Below are 15,674 nucleotides of genomic sequence, written 5' to 3'. Positions count from 1 at the left end.
TTTTTATTAAACCGAGCGATAAAGAGATACCAGAAAGTAGTCGGCGTCGCTTTTTTTGCAACTTTTTTTAAACAAATTATCTTAAATATTCAAAGTCAATGTCCAAAAACGACAACACTATAAAAACCATCCTGGGTGAACGTGTTCTTTGTTTTACTTATAAATAAGGCTTATAAATAAGGACCCGAATAAAAAAGCAACATTAAATTTTTGAATATCAAGTGAACAAGTACAAAAATGTTTCGTCCAATTTTTTTAACTCTGTTATATATTTGTGGAGCTTTGCCAGGTAAGTATTCATTAAAATAAGTTTATTTTTTATTACATATAGAATAATATAAAAATATATTAATAATTTGTAAATTTGCTATTATTTTATTTTATATTGCTACCCTAATTGCAGGGACACAACTGTTAAGACTACGTCAACTTTTAAACGATTGTCTTCTGATATGACCGAGTATATTCTTGTTCATTTCTTCCATTACATAGAAAACAACCTATCTAACGAAGTAACTGGCTGAAGCTTCAGTAATTCAACATAAGCGTTTGTTAACTAATTAATGTTCATTTACAGCTACATTAGGACCATGCAGAAGGGCAGACCGTGCATGTCTATCAAGAGCCATTGGCAACGCGTTTCCTATAGTGGTTGGGGGGGTACCATCCAGAGGTGTAAACAGTGGAGATCCAATCTACCAAGAGGTCATTGAAGGCGAAATCCCACTATTGAAATACAAATTTACTAACACTTCTACAAGTGGATTCAAGAACTGCGTTTTGAAGAGTAGTAAGTAAGTACCGCCAAGCCTATTTCTAGCGTGTCAGGTCTTGCGTTCCACTGAACGGCAGTGTAGGGGTGTGAATGCGGTTTGACTTACATATTGTTGGATGATCTCCTAAAACCTTATGTGGTACGTTTCCTTGGACACAAGCCCCACACCTTTTTCTGCCTAAATGTGATTTTCCTTAAAGGTAAACAAATCTGCGGCCAACCTCAAGACTTTTTTTTTATATAATACAGGAGTAGCAGACGAGCATGCAGTCCACCTGATGGTAAGTGGCTACTACCATCCATGGACATCTGTAATCAACCCCAGATAGGATAGATATTCCTACCTGAGGTCGGCCACAGATGCGTTCCAGCCTAGTCCTCAGGGGTAGCCCCTGAGGACTAAGCTGGAACGCCTCGGAAAAGTATGTCTCACTTACCTCACCCTTCAAAACGGAACACAACAGCGCGTTACTAGGCAACACTGCTGTTATTAGGCAGAAATAGGTGTGGCGGTGGTGCCACCGGAGTCGAACCACAAAGGGTTCTACCACCTTCAAGACTTATATCATATCTGGGGTTGATGTCACATATCCCTAGGCGACAAGAACCAATTGCTGTCACGTGGACTGCATGGTCGTTTGCTACGTCTATATTATTACAAGCAGACCCGGCAAACGTTGTGTTGCCATATAAATAAATTAATGTGTAAGGGTGAACAACCCTTATCACTTACGGTATGAAAAAATAGATAGTAGCCGACTCTCAGACCTACTGAATATGCATATACAATTTGGTGAAAATCCATAAAGTCGTTTCGGGGGAGTACGGTAACTAACACTTAATAAAACAATGTTTTCAGCCTAAATTTGGACGCCTTGAAGTTTGCCTACGAATTGGATTGCCCCAGTATTTCTATGAGTGGAAACTATGAAATAAGTGGAGAACTACTTGTAATGCCTGTGGAGGGTAAAGGAACATACGAAGTCGTTACTTGTATGTACTTTTTAGATACCATCTATATTAATTTATGCATATAACGAAAAATAAGTTCGTTTAATCAAAACTATATGTATGCTATATATACTTTTTACGGTTTCGTACTTAAAGTGTAAAATTGGAACCTATTTACTAAGCTTCCGTTGTCTGTCCGTCTATCCGACTATATTTATTGTTTCGTGGTCTCACCCATTTCTGTGTAATTACTTTAGTGTAAGGCACTGCTATGTTCCGGTTTGAAGCGTGTTGTAAGAAGAAATACTAATCCGAGGTGTTTAACTTAGTTCTCAGGGCTAGCAACATATATGGCTAACCTCAGGTACTCGTAGAAATCAAATCTAGGGTTACAGATGTCCATCGGCGGTAGTAATCACTTACTATCAGTTGATGTATGCTCGTTTACTACATGTATTAAACTATTGTATTGTACTACTTGCATTGTATTAATAAATAATAATTATGGTTTAAAAACTAAAAGCCACGCTAAAATTGCACAAGGAAAATCGTTAATCCTAATTCCTGACGATCGTGACGAGGAGAATGGGATAAAATGATTAAAATCGTGCATTGTCATCGGTTCTTGATAATTGTTCAAAATTTAACATTAATCGGACCATTCAAAGTGGGTAAAAATCGAGTTCGAAGATTCCCTTTACATACATAGACACAACCCAAGCAAATAAAAGCATGGTAAAAAAATATGAATCAAATCGATAGATATATAACTTTCAATTCATTATAACTAGTACTTAGATGTCATGTGCTTTTGCGTGTAAACTATTCACTAAATCCATTCAATAGTTATACAATTCACTTATATTTTGATCTTATTATACTTACAGCTAAATATTGGGCTGGTGTCGACGCAAACTTGCAAATTTATGAACGGGATGGCCAAACGTATATGAAAATGACAACCTTTACCTTGAAGGTACAAGCGCTGGGACCAATCAAGTTTGACTTTAGAAACCTTTTCAAAGGCAATCAACGTTTATGTAAGTTGAACTTCTTTTTTAATCCACTATGAAAAGGAGATTCTTATATTAAATAGTTTGACTTTATATATTTTACAACTAGAAAATTAGTATAAAAATAAAAAGTTTTCTCCCAAAATATGTATATTCCATGTCACTCACACAAGTCAGACGAATTTATAGACACCTCATCAATCATCATCAACAACCCATTACTGTCCCACTGCTGGGCACAGGCCTCCTCTCATAATGAGAAGGATTAGGCCATAGTCCACCACGCTGGCCAAGTGCGAATTAGTAGACTTCACATACCTTTGAGATCTTTTTTTTTATAAATCTCTTAGGTATGCAGGTTCCTTCACGATGTTTTCCATCGCCATTTAGCAAGTGATAATTAATTTCTAATACGAACATAACCTTAAAAAATCAGAGGTGCGTGCCTGGGATTTGAACCTTGGGCCCCTCGATCGAGAGGCCAAGTTTCTCAACCAGTAGGCCATCAATGCTTATCGACACCTCACACATTAAAATTCGTCAAGACGTTTGGGTTGCAAGGCATCCCAGAGACATACTTAAACAAGCTCGATAATCATTACCCTCCAAGGTCGGGTATAAAAGAAATAAAACACTTTTGTTTTGACAAAATTTTATCGCTCGTATGTTTATTTATTTTTGCTCCACCTAAGATCATTATCTCTTTTGTATATCATAATATGATTTAAAGACTTTATAGTACGCACGGAATATTTTGGCTTTGAATTTAAATTTTGTGTCGTCCCTTATCAAATCGATCTTATCAAAAATAATTTAAAAGACCTTAATTTTAATTTTGTTTTTTTCTCAGTTTTTTTGTTTGACATCGTAAATTGTATTTTTATTGTATTTTTCAGCGGATGCTGTCCATAAGTTTGCTCATGAGAATTGGAGAAATGTAGCACGCCTATTTGACCAGCAAGTATTTAGCAAGAACCTTAAAGCAATAATAAAAGGTTATAATAAGTATTTGAAATTTGAACCCTTGGAAGAAATAATCATCGATTATTAATTTAATATTTTTAGATTAAATGAAATGAAAGAATATTTCTGCATTTTTAGGAATAAGAAATAAGAATATTTGGTAAAGTAATAAATAAATAAAGTAATAAAGTCTACAATTTCAGTTGTGTTTTATACTGATTTAATAGTTATATTAAAAAGTTTTCATATTTAAATATTTATTTCCAAAACCTATCCAGCAACGCAGTTGTGATCAACCAAAGGTAAGTTCTGATGGAGAACCCGAAGTCTTCTGAGTACCGCTGAGGACGGTCACTGGCAGGGTTTTAGTGAGTAAAAATCTAGATTCGCTCCCACGGCGTCGCATACCTTTTGCAGGTTTTCCCCCTCATCAACAAAAAAAGTTCACTGACTGCTAATTTTCTGAATGAAACCTGGAAACATTGAAAGAAAAATATTCGTAGTAATATAAAAAGTAGGTACTAACTTTTTTATACGAAAATAAATATTTTGAACTCCTTTTAGGGTGGCTATAAATTTAGCCAACAACGCTCTTGTAAGTTTTCGTTCGAGTACATCTTTGTAGCGGACCTTTTTGGAGCCGTATCAGCTTTTTTGAGGTCAACAATGGGATGGCTATTTGGGTCAAGGCACACAGTATCTTGTAACTTACGAAATTACCAATATAAAATTATTACGTCAAAGAGCTTTAACGAGGAAGGTAAACATCGTAAAGGAATTTATATGAGAGTTTTGTTAATAAAATTTGTTAAAGATATGTGAGGTCTACCTATATGTCCAACGTCCTAGCAATAGATATATAATTTTGGACTTTTTTTTATATAATATAAGAGTAGCAGACGAGCATGCAGTCCACCTGATGATAAGTGGCTACTGCCGCCCATGGACATCTGTAATCAACCCCAAATAGGATTAGATATTTTTACCGGGGGGCGGCCACAGATGCGCCGCTACCCCTGAGGACTAAGCTGGAACGCCTCGGAAAAGTCTGTCTCCCTTACCACACCCTTCAAACCGGAACACAACAGCGCTTAACACTGCTGTTATTAGGTAGAAGTAGGTGTGGCGGTGGTGCCGCCGGAGTCGAACCACAAAGACTACTTTGAAGGTGGGATACTAATTTATCGCGGAATTTAGGCATTTTAATACGCATGATAAGTGGTTTTAATTTGTAGTTTGCTAATACAATAATTATATTGTGTCGTGGCATTGTGTCTAAAAATATAAATGAACTAGACGTACTTATTAAAGTGTTCCCAGCAATAGTATCTCATTAAGGGTGATTACAGATGTGACCCTTAATCGTCAGAAGGACTGATTGATGATTCGCTTTTTCTATACAATAAAAACAACTTATGCAAAATTAACCTGAACCCTCCAAGAATACAAAAAAAAAACATGAACAAAATATACTTAAAATACACAAGTTTTTTTTTTAATTTTTATAATATTAATGTTATGTTAAAACTTCGATCCACAATATACGAGTTATTACCGGTAATAACAATTTTATTATGATCCGGTCAAAGTTCGAGATCACTCTGTATTCTTGCCATCGTAAATATTCTAAATGGTAATTATTTTCCTATAGATACTTTTAATAATAACGAAGCACAAATATTTGTGCTATAAAACTAATAGGTGTAGCAACTTCACCTACGTAAACTGTTCATCTTCACCAGAGACCGATTTTCACAATGTATGCCTACTAGAAATTATCAAATTTTGATCTGTTATTCAAAAATAAATATAAAGATTTTTAATAAATTACGTTAGTCGAATTACATATTTTCACCACAATTTAGCGTCTGTCTACCTGTCTGTCTCTTTGTTTGTTCCGGCTAATTCCCAGACCGATTGTGAGGGAAGTTTTATTGACAGCTTGCTGGTGTTATAAAGAATAAAGCCCATGAAGAAATCCATAGAATATACATTGCAATGCAGGTGAGACCGCGGGGTACAATTCGTGGTTTATAGTTCAAATTTAATTTATACCGCGTCCCTTAGTACTACACGACATAGAAACATTTACATAAGAAAACAAATCGTTTACGTTCTCACTCGTGATTGATTCACATTATTATTAATTCTAAGAAATGTTTTTAAATAAAATATAAAAAGGTCAGAGTCGATAAAAAATTGAATTACCAATGGCATATTATACTTAAGAAGGAGTATATAAACGACAAAAATATTACTTTACTGAATTATGTTTGCAGGTATTTATAAGGTTTTTTTATGTAATCCCATTAAAAATCTTTTTTTTATATAAATATAGTACAGAAATTACAAAAAATATAAGATATTTTATAGTTATTTTATATCTTTTGTTTGATGTACCTATAAAGTAATAATGGATGAACAATAAACAAATATTGACAATGATTTCATAACTACTATATGTATATTTACTCTTATATTTCTCGCAATTAATTTTCTAGGACGCGGTAATTATATAATATATAATATTATTATAAAACTGTTGTCCATCTCTATGTTTGAGTATTGTGTAAAAATAATGTATTTGAAGTTATAGATAAGTAAAAAGTTATAGTTAATATTAAAAAATTATAAAGCCCGTGATAGCGAGCCCACGTGACGGAGAGGTGACCATACCGGTCTGACGCTCAAAGGGTCCCAGGTTCGAGACCCGGCCAGTTAGATATCTCAATCATGAATTTAAATATCTGTTCTGAGTTCTGTGTTCATGGCACCCACGAGTCAGGGAATCTTAAAGTAGGGCTATGTGTATAAACATCGTTTTGCGTTTATTTTCCAGCCAGGCATAGGAGGACCTTCTTACTCAGAATTACTTCAAAGATTATTGTTTTGAGATTAATAGCCTTTTTGATTGCCTTGATATTTGGTATCCAGAGTGAACGCTTCTCTCTCATACCATTGCTGGTATTGACTATACTATCAAATGTTTAAAGGTCAATGAGAGGACATAAAATATGTTAATACGTCCATGCTGAAAAGGTTCAGAATCCCTGTTTTACGGAGTCAGATGATAGTCACCGTGCAAAGTCAACAAAGTGCATATACTAGTAAATAAAAAAAAAGATTTTATATGCAAAATTATGTGAATATTATAATTATATTTCAGGGTCATGGTTACTTTTATCGACTCTTTTGTAGTATAATTAACATGAAAACAAAGTTGCAAATCCAGTGCGAGTGAGACAGCACTAATTTTCCAGTCATCTACTCTTGAATTACTCAAAAATATAGTCATAATACAAATATAACGATAAATATTATACTTAGTTCAGTATACTAAGCTTGTTTTACTATACTATATTACTTTATACTCTTGATATTAAATGGGACTTAGGTTACAATTATACTGGATTCCTATTAGTACTGGGGTCCTGATGAAACGGAAGTTCTAATAGCCATCCTATAGGGTTTTCTTGTATTCGACTATGCAAATAAGATAACAGGCAAGGCTTCCACCGTTTAGGACGGCTAATTAGACTAAACAAAGATCTGTCTTGAGCAATTTTTATCTGACTGCGGAAGATAATGTATTTGAGCTTATGTACCTATGTATATTTTTAAGTTCGTTTTTTTTAATATTCAATGTAGAACTAACAGACAAAAATGCAGTCCACCTTTTTATAATATAGAAATAACAGACGAGCATGCAGTCCATCTGATGGTAAGTGACTACTGCCGCCCATGGACATCTGTATAACAAACGACATGTACGACAATCCCCGATATATTTAAATTAGATAGATACCTGAGGTCGGCACAGATGCGCCGCCACTCTTGAGGACTTCCTTAACACACCCTTCAAACCAGAACACAACAGCGTTTAACACTGTTATGAGACAAATAGGTGTGGCGCTGGTGCCGCCGAAGTTGAACCCCAGAAAATTTTACCAAATTTAAACGTACTTTATACTATATAATATGTAGTACTTATGTATATGAGATGTCGTTCGATTTTAAATGGTTTTGTGAATGACATATGCTTTATTTTTGAGGCAGTAGAGTTTTTTATTTGATGATAATTGTGTTAATTATACACCATTTTGATTCCAACTCCAAGTGACGTGACCTGTTAATTTTTACATTTAAATGTTAGATGTTAGAGATCATTCATACGCGAGTTTGCTTTTAAGAACATATACAACTTTGTTACAGTTAGAGTCGATTGTCGGATATCCGAAGCAAAATACTAAATCGATAAAAAATACCATAGCAAAGTAAGTTAAACTTTTAAAAATATTTACGTTGAGCTAGAAGTGTTAATTCCTATAGAGTTATAAAAACCAGTTTGATGATATTGGTTAATCGTTAATCTTTTAACTAACTTTTGCACGCTGCTTTGCGTACGTTCATCTCATATTTTAAATACAAAAGCTAAATATTTTGTGGTTAAGAACTAACTTAATTCTATTCAGCGCTTGTGTATTAGTGCGTTTTATAAAAGAAGATACTTGAAAGATAAAAACGTCTAAAGAAGCTCCAGATGAAGTAAGATTCTTGTAAATCGTATATTGTTGAATTTGATCCGTGGATAAGATAGAATTTTTACTGCTTCGATTCAAGATCAATGTGGCAAATGTGTAGGAAATCTACCTGACCAGAAGTCATCATTGCTTCTCGAGAACGTCTTTAAACAACTTCATACTTCATGGAGCAGAGATTCCACCTGAAGACAACCACAGTTGCGTTGTGTTACTCCAGAGGAGTAAAACGATCGTCTCATACCTTTCTCAGCTTGAAGCGACGACAAGTACCCAGCAATGAAACACAAAAGAATTAAAGGCAATATTATTACAAGTAAAATTTCTAGAATTTGACAATGAACCCGTCCAAATCAAAATTAGCAGAAGAAGAATAAGAAGAAAAACAAGAATAAGAAAAACTTGTTTTATGATTACTTTGTGTCATGCAACATTTAATAAGCTTTGAAAATGATAACCTGTATGTAATCACAGACAGACATTTGACCTTAATTATTTCTATAATACTTAATGGTATATATTACTTAGTACATCTAACACACGTTCAGTCGTAACATAAACTAACAGAGATGGCTGTTCGTAAGCTTCTAGCGGTGACGGCAATGGCAGTTATTTGTTTTTCCGATGTTGGATCAGGTATGTCATTAAATTATAGAAAACCCGCTAAGACGATACATGTATCACTTTTTTTTTATCAAATAGACCCTGTTGGTTGATTTTATGGGATTACCATCCATGGACATTGTACTCTAGATAGATTAGAAGTTATATTGAAAGTCTGTTGTTTCAATAGAATTTAGGAAAATGTTTTTTTTTTATGAAATTAAAGTGTAATGCGATTTTTCAGACTATTTGATGGTAAATGTCATTGTGTGTAATCCATCAACTAGGTTTCAAGTCCTATTTAAGGTCATCCAAAGATGCGTTCCTAAGTGATTTTTCCGTTCATACCAGAATATAGGAACATTATTACTAAACCAGGAATAGGTGTAACCGTAACGTTATCGGCGTCGGAAACTGAACTTTTAAATTCCGTACTTAAATATCTAACCAGAAAACTTAGTTCCCATTACTTAGATGAGTAAAATAAACAATAATCTGTTTTGCTTATCAAAGTGCCTTTATAATTCTATTCAAAACAAAAATGCTCAATTTTGTAAATTCCATTGTTGGCCAACTATCCACTACGGGTGATTTAAAATTCATTTTTATTCTACTTCCAGTGTCAGTAAGAAAATGTAAGTCAGATGACCACAAATGCGCAAGGCAATCGGCGCAAGAGCTGATCCCTGTGATCGCTGCCGGTATACCAGAATACCAGATGGAGGCACTGGACCCCATCAAATTGAAGAAGATAGATGCAAGTTCTCCAAACCTACGGCTAATAGTAAGAGATGTTATTGTCACGGGAATTAAAGATTGCACTGCGAAGAAAATAAAGTAAGTCATAGTATCAATAATTAGTCTTAACAAAACTATGCAAAGCAGCAGTTTTAACCAATACAGATAACCTAAATAAAAACTGTAGCAAAATCTGAAACTTAACCTGTACCGAAGGAATTTTATTCTTGGTACCTTGAAAATATATTATTAAATATGTTAAAGAAGAAAAACAACACCATGCAATTTTTTGCAAACATGGAAGAATTAAAACATGGAACATGGAAGCATTAAAAGAAAGAGATTTGTGTTTCTTCTCGTAAAGGGACCCTTAAATTCAATTCAATAGTTACAAATACCACACAAGGAATGAAACATTTTATTTAGTTTTCATATCAATTATACTGTCGTCAACACGTTACTTTCAGAGTAAGAGGGGCCTGTATTATCCACCGCATTGGTCGTATGCAGCAACAATATATAAATAAAATCAATTAAAAATATATTTTCCTATTTTAAAATCAGAGGCGGATATTTAAATTCTATTTACATACTAGTAGTGCTCACGGCCTCGTCTGCGTTTTAATAAATATAACATGACATACATGTAACTGAAAATGTGTACTTTCATTAGAATGATAGTGGCGCCATCGGTCGAAAATTCGTTCGTACTAACTCAGAAACCTTCCTGGGCTCAATGCACAACAACTTTGCTAAAGATCATCACATTATCAAATGTATAGTTTACGATTATATAAAGGACATACAGACAAACATTCTTTTAAATATATATAGATATTGAATGTTTCTAATTTCAGACGAGACAAGTCCAAGAACAACATTTTCTTGCAGCTCCTCTGTTCGTGTCAAGTAGAGGGCCAATATGAGATGAAGGGTCAACTCCTAATTCTACCTATGGAGGGAAAAGGACCCGTCCATGTAACACTTAGTAAGTATAACTACTTTACAACTAAGGTTATGAAACCAGCTGTACTAATGGGATCTAATCTAAAGAACTAGATCGTCACTGGAAAGGCTAAAAGTCTAACACGCAAAAGAGCCACTTTGTTACAATAGGGTCTGGTCATTGTTTTCAAAGCCTTTAATTTTAGAGTTTTATGCGTATAAATCTACTAATTATAGCTTACCAAAAATTTAAATTTTACAATTCGTTAAGGATGGACAATTAATAAGGGACATTATTTTTACAAAAAAAAACACGTAAAATTTCATAATTATCAAAAAGCGTGAATTTTACTCTAGTTGTATTTATTTTTAAGTTAAGATTAAAACGACTTCGCAACAATCCGTTACAAATATGTATGATGGCATATAATTTAAATCATGCTGTATGTACCACTCTCCCTCCCTCAAAGGATGCATGCAGATGCAAGATATTAAAAATATACACCACCATACATACCACCACCAACACGTGTTTCACTACAAAACGGAACATCATCAGGGTAAGTTGACTCTACGACGGTTAGTCGTGAGTCTTTTTGCATGGTTGAAAATAGATACCATCATACATATTTGTAGCGGATTGTTGCGAAGTAGTTTTAATCTTAACTTCATAGAATGGATTTCCGCAAAGTAACGCCTGATACAATTAACTATGTATTTAATGTTGTAGCATCTGTATTTTATGTAATCAGAAGATATGTGTTTTTTTTCAGGAAAAGCTGAATTCAATGTTAACTTAGACGTAACTGAAGTGAAAAAAGGGGATGTACCGTACATAGAAATCAAAGGATGGAAACATACCTTTAATTTGAAGGACAAATCCGACGTCGTTTTTGATAATCTCTTCAATGGAAATGAAGTTTTAGGTACCTAAACTGTACTCAAATTCTTTATCGTTCGTTTATTTCATATACAGAAGTAACGTGACGTTTACCAGATACGGTTGCTAACAGCTGTAGTAATTGCCGCCTAGTAAACTTATGGAACAACTGTAAACAAAACGGAATCCTAAGTTGAATACGCTACACTTCACGTCAAGTTACACAAAAGCAGTGATAGCCTAATGGTTTAGAAACTCGGCCTCTCCTTGAGGGGTCCGAGGTTCAAATCCTAGGCACGCACTCCTATTTTTCAAAGTTATGTGCATATTAGAATTTAATTATCATTTCCTTAAAACAGTAAAAGAAAATATGGTGAGGAAACCTGCATACCTGAGAGATGTGTATAAAAAAATCTCAAACGTATGTGAAGTCTACCATTACACAATTGGCCAGCGCTGTGGACTATTTCCTAATCCTTCTCATTCTGAGAGGAGACACTGCCCGACAGTGGGACAAAAATAGGTTGACGATGACAATTTACACGTACCACAATCCCACGATAACGACTGCATGGGCCAGTGCAAATTTGTATGAAAATGCGCAGATTATATTCAGGGACCACATTTTGTAATGTAATTAAAAATACGTCTTTGTGCTGTTTGTTTTTGTAGCTGCGTTGTAAATAGTCTTAAATCTAATAGAAGTTGCAGCGACGCTATTCACGCTTAACCACTGCTTGCCGGCATTTTATCGCTGCTGTGTAAAGATACGTAGCAACGTATGAATGGATACTACGAGTTTTATCACTTTTCCAAGTATACAATTATACAGAAACGGAACAGTTACTTATCGACGACAACGAATACCTCATATCTAAAATTTACCTAAAGTCGGTCACAGATGCGTTACAATTACGGTCTAAGTTGGAACGCTTTGCATAAGTGTCTGTCTTACTTTCGATAATGCCGTGTCGACGTGTCTTCTCGGCCAGATACAACAAAGCAACACTGATGATATAAGTCCGAAATAGGTATAGTAATAGAACAACTAATGTCACACTACGAATTACTAAATGTTTTCTTTTATATAATGTAAAAGTAGTAGACGAGCAGGCAGTCCACCTGATGGTAAGTGGCTACTGCCGCCCATGGACATCTATAATCAACACCAGACAGTATTAGATATTCCTACCTGAGGTCAGCCACAGATGCGCCGCTTCCCCTGAGGACGAAGCTGAAACGCTTCGGAAAAGTATGTCTCTCTTACCACTCTCTGCAAACCAGAACACAGGAGCGCTTAACGCTGCTGTTATAAGGCAGAAATAGTTGTGGCGGTGGTGCCGCCGGAGTCGAACTACAAAGGGTGCTACCACCTTCAAAAGAAGAAATGAGAAGGCGAAGAAATTTAACGCCTTGACTTTATGTTACAGCCCAAGCTGCCCGTGAGGTGATATCGCAGAGTGGGAACGAAATCATTCTGGAGGTCGGTGGCCCAGTGATCAAGGCTGTCATCGACAGTATATTACACAATATTGAGAAATTCTTCTCCCATATTCCTATCGAAGACCTAGCTTTGGACTAAATCAAGGGTAGGATATAAAAATCTTAAATCTGAAATAAGTTTCAATCGTGAGCCCAGAAAAAAATATTTTGAGAAAGTCTCATTTTCGAAGCAAAAAATCAATTGTACATAAGAAAAATTTCGTCTTCTAAATTACTTATTATAGGAAGATATTACTTATATCATTATTACATCAAACGTAAGATGAAATGGAAACTCATTTCGATTCTTATATTATTCATCATGTAAATTGTAGGATAACAATATATTGATACACATACTATGGGCAAAATGGCTGACGATTAATATATATACCATTCGCACCGGACCATGGGGTCTATCAATAAATTGCTAAACCCTGAACTTGTACGTAAACTTATTTATATTTAATAGACTTATTTAGTTAGAAAATAAATGATATCATTGTTTTATTTTAATTTGTTAAAATATGCCACTGTCGTAATCACCATCAAAATTATTACTAGCCAACTGCTACGAATGCTACGCAGTGTTACCAAATTTCGGCATAGTACTGTATAAAATAGATGACTGTAAAATTGTAATTATCCAGTATAGAATAGTTTGTTTTACATGACACCTTTGTAACACAACTGTTGGACAAATCTGTTGCCAACCAAACAATTAAAATTCTTTTTAACCGACTTCAAAAAAGGAGGAGGTTTCTCAATTCGACCGTATATATATATATATATATATATTTTTATGTTTGTTCGGCGATTTTTTCACGATGCCGCGACCGATCGACATGATTCATACACCATTGTATGTGGCTAGTTTCACAGGGGGTCCCATTTCGAGGAAATTTGAAAATTTCCGCCAGTTTTCCCGGAAAATTGGAAAAACCCGATTTCATATAAACTTGAATAAGTCGAGTATTTCTTAACCAATTTTAATTTTCTTTTTTTCATATGAAAGGGAGTTTCGTTGCGGTACTTTCCTACCTTAACATTAGTATGCTCTGATGATTAGAATTTAAGTTATGGGGTGGAACTCATCATCACTACCCCTGCTTTTTACATATTTCATGACAACTTACCTTCTGCCCACTCAATTCTCATGAAACTTAAAATTAACATTGAGTATCTAGGTTAACATGATATGATGGAAAATTTGACCTTCAACTCTTCAACCCTGGTAATGCAGAAGTGCCTCCTGCCTCAACCATACAAGTTAGGAATTTGGAACTTATGGATACTTATAAAATCGATAAGTTGAGATATATGATGGAAAATTTGACCTTCTACTCTTCAACTCTGATAATGCAGAGGTGCCTCCTGCCTCAACCATACAAGTTAGCCATTTGATGCTTATGAATATTCAATAAGGTTGATAGGTAGAGATATATGATGGAAAATTTGACCTTCTACTCTTCAACTCTGATAATGCAGAAGTGCCTCCTGCCTCAATCATACAAGTTAGGCATTTGGAGCTTACGAATATATGATGAGGTCATGAGTAGAGACATATGATGGAAGATATGACCTTCAATTCTTTCAATCCTGATGATGCAGATGTGCCTCCCATGTAAAGTATATAGAATATACATTTGTTGTAATGAAGTTGCTAGACAGAGACATATGATGAAAAATTTGAACTTCAACTCCTTTTTCTTTTCTTAACTATTGAATTAAGGTAAATTGGACCGGTTCACTAGCAGAGTTTTACCACCTAGTTTGATTTATTTACTTATCTGTTCCTACCTAACCTAGCCAATAATTAGTATCTCATAAAGCCTCGCCTATAGTGTTTCGTATTGAATTGGTTAGGTTAGGTTGGGTTTAGTACATATTTCTGAAGTCGGCGCTCAATATATTTCGTTTGATAACAGCGTAAACAGCATGTTCAATATGAGCGCCAAATTCAGAAATATGTACTAAACCAACATTTATTTCAATTATTTTTTACTTTGTAGTGACATAGAAGTCGGTTTTATTTTTTTGTTAATTTTTTTTTGCAATTAATTTTACACATGAAGTGGTTTAATAAAGAGTACAACGGATATTGTAATGCAATTTATGAATACTAAAAACATTTGAAACAAAGAAAACTAAATATAGGTACGTAAACAAAATTATTACATTTTAATATTATTTTCATTTTAAATATATTTTGAATGTACATTGTGTTTATTATTTAAAACAAAAACATTAAAATTCTTGAAATATTTAACTAAAGTAATTAAAACAACGCAATTTTGCATTATTTTATGTACTTTTGTTATTGCACTGTCATAAAATATTATGTAACTGTTAGTAAGAGTAATCGATGACTAAGACTTATTACATCAATATTTACAAAATCTTTGGTTACTAACCAAAGTACTTACTTACAAATGTAGTCAACTCAATAATTACAAATTACAATTTTTATACTATGCAACATACGAGCCTGTAGTCCATCTGATGGTTAGTGGTAACTGCCGCCCGTGGACATCTCTAATCAACCCCAAAAGGTCTTAACATATCGGCCCTAGATGCATTGACTAAGTTGGAATATCTGGAGAAGTATGTCTCCTTTAACACCCCTTCACATCTGAACACAGCACTCAACTGATGTTTTAAGGTACGTAAATACATAGGTGTGGCGGAAGTGCCTACGGAGACGAACCATAAAGGGTTTTACCAGTATCAAAAAACTTCAAGTACCTAAAGTTGAGCTCTCTTGGGACAAAATTCGGAAGGCACTT

The 15,674-nt window shown here is 34.5% G+C and overlaps 2 protein-coding genes across 2 annotated transcripts; both read left to right on the top strand.

The window, feature by feature from the left end:
• The first annotated feature begins 225 nt into the window (after nucleotides 1-225).
• LOC140745115 (circadian clock-controlled protein daywake-like) lies at nucleotides 226-3,790 on the top strand. The gene is made up of 5 exons (XM_073076888.1): nucleotides 226-289; nucleotides 578-794; nucleotides 1,635-1,768; nucleotides 2,614-2,766; nucleotides 3,636-3,790. Exons 1-5 carry the CDS (start codon nucleotides 238-240, stop codon nucleotides 3,788-3,790), a joined length of 711 nt encoding a protein of 236 aa, XP_072932989.1. The 5' UTR covers nucleotides 226-237.
• A 4,997-nt stretch (nucleotides 3,791-8,787) lies between these two features.
• On the top strand, nucleotides 8,788-13,063 carry LOC140744997 (protein takeout-like). Its single transcript, XM_073076736.1, has 5 exons — nucleotides 8,788-8,876; nucleotides 9,464-9,680; nucleotides 10,439-10,569; nucleotides 11,300-11,452; nucleotides 12,837-13,063. Exons 1-5 carry the CDS (start codon nucleotides 8,810-8,812, stop codon nucleotides 12,986-12,988), a joined length of 720 nt encoding a protein of 239 aa, XP_072932837.1. The 5' UTR covers nucleotides 8,788-8,809; the 3' UTR covers nucleotides 12,989-13,063.
• The last annotated feature ends 2,611 nt before the right edge of the window (nucleotides 13,064-15,674 follow it).

Source organism: Epargyreus clarus, unplaced genomic scaffold, assembly GCF_041222505.1.
Source record: "Epargyreus clarus isolate Ecla_fem2 unplaced genomic scaffold, WU_Ecla_fem_2.2 ptg000009l, whole genome shotgun sequence".
Lineage (NCBI taxonomy): Eukaryota > Metazoa > Arthropoda > Insecta > Lepidoptera > Hesperiidae > Epargyreus > Epargyreus clarus.
This window is presented reverse-complemented; position numbering and strand designations above follow the sequence as displayed.

What these genes read in the sequence shown, in the direction of transcription:
- LOC140744997 (XM_073076736.1), top strand. Translation starts at nt 8,810, where the DNA reads ATGGCTGTTCGTAAGCTTCTAGCGGTGACGGCAATGGCAGTTATTTGT. An exon ending in TTTTTCCGATGTTGGATCAG is followed by an intron (nt 8,877 to 9,463) that starts GTATGTCATTAA and finishes TTCTACTTCCAG; the next exon opens with TGTCAGTAAGAAAATGTAAG. An exon ending in TGCACTGCGAAGAAAATAAA is followed by an intron (nt 9,681 to 10,438) that starts GTAAGTCATAGT and finishes TTCTAATTTCAG; the next exon opens with ACGAGACAAGTCCAAGAACA.
- LOC140745115 (XM_073076888.1), top strand. Translation starts at nt 238, where the DNA reads ATGTTTCGTCCAATTTTTTTAACTCTGTTATATATTTGTGGAGCTTTG. An exon ending in TATTTGTGGAGCTTTGCCAG is followed by an intron (nt 290 to 577) that starts GTAAGTATTCAT and finishes GTTCATTTACAG; the next exon opens with CTACATTAGGACCATGCAGA. An exon ending in CAAAGGCAATCAACGTTTAT is followed by an intron (nt 2,767 to 3,635) that starts GTAAGTTGAACT and finishes TGTATTTTTCAG; the next exon opens with CGGATGCTGTCCATAAGTTT.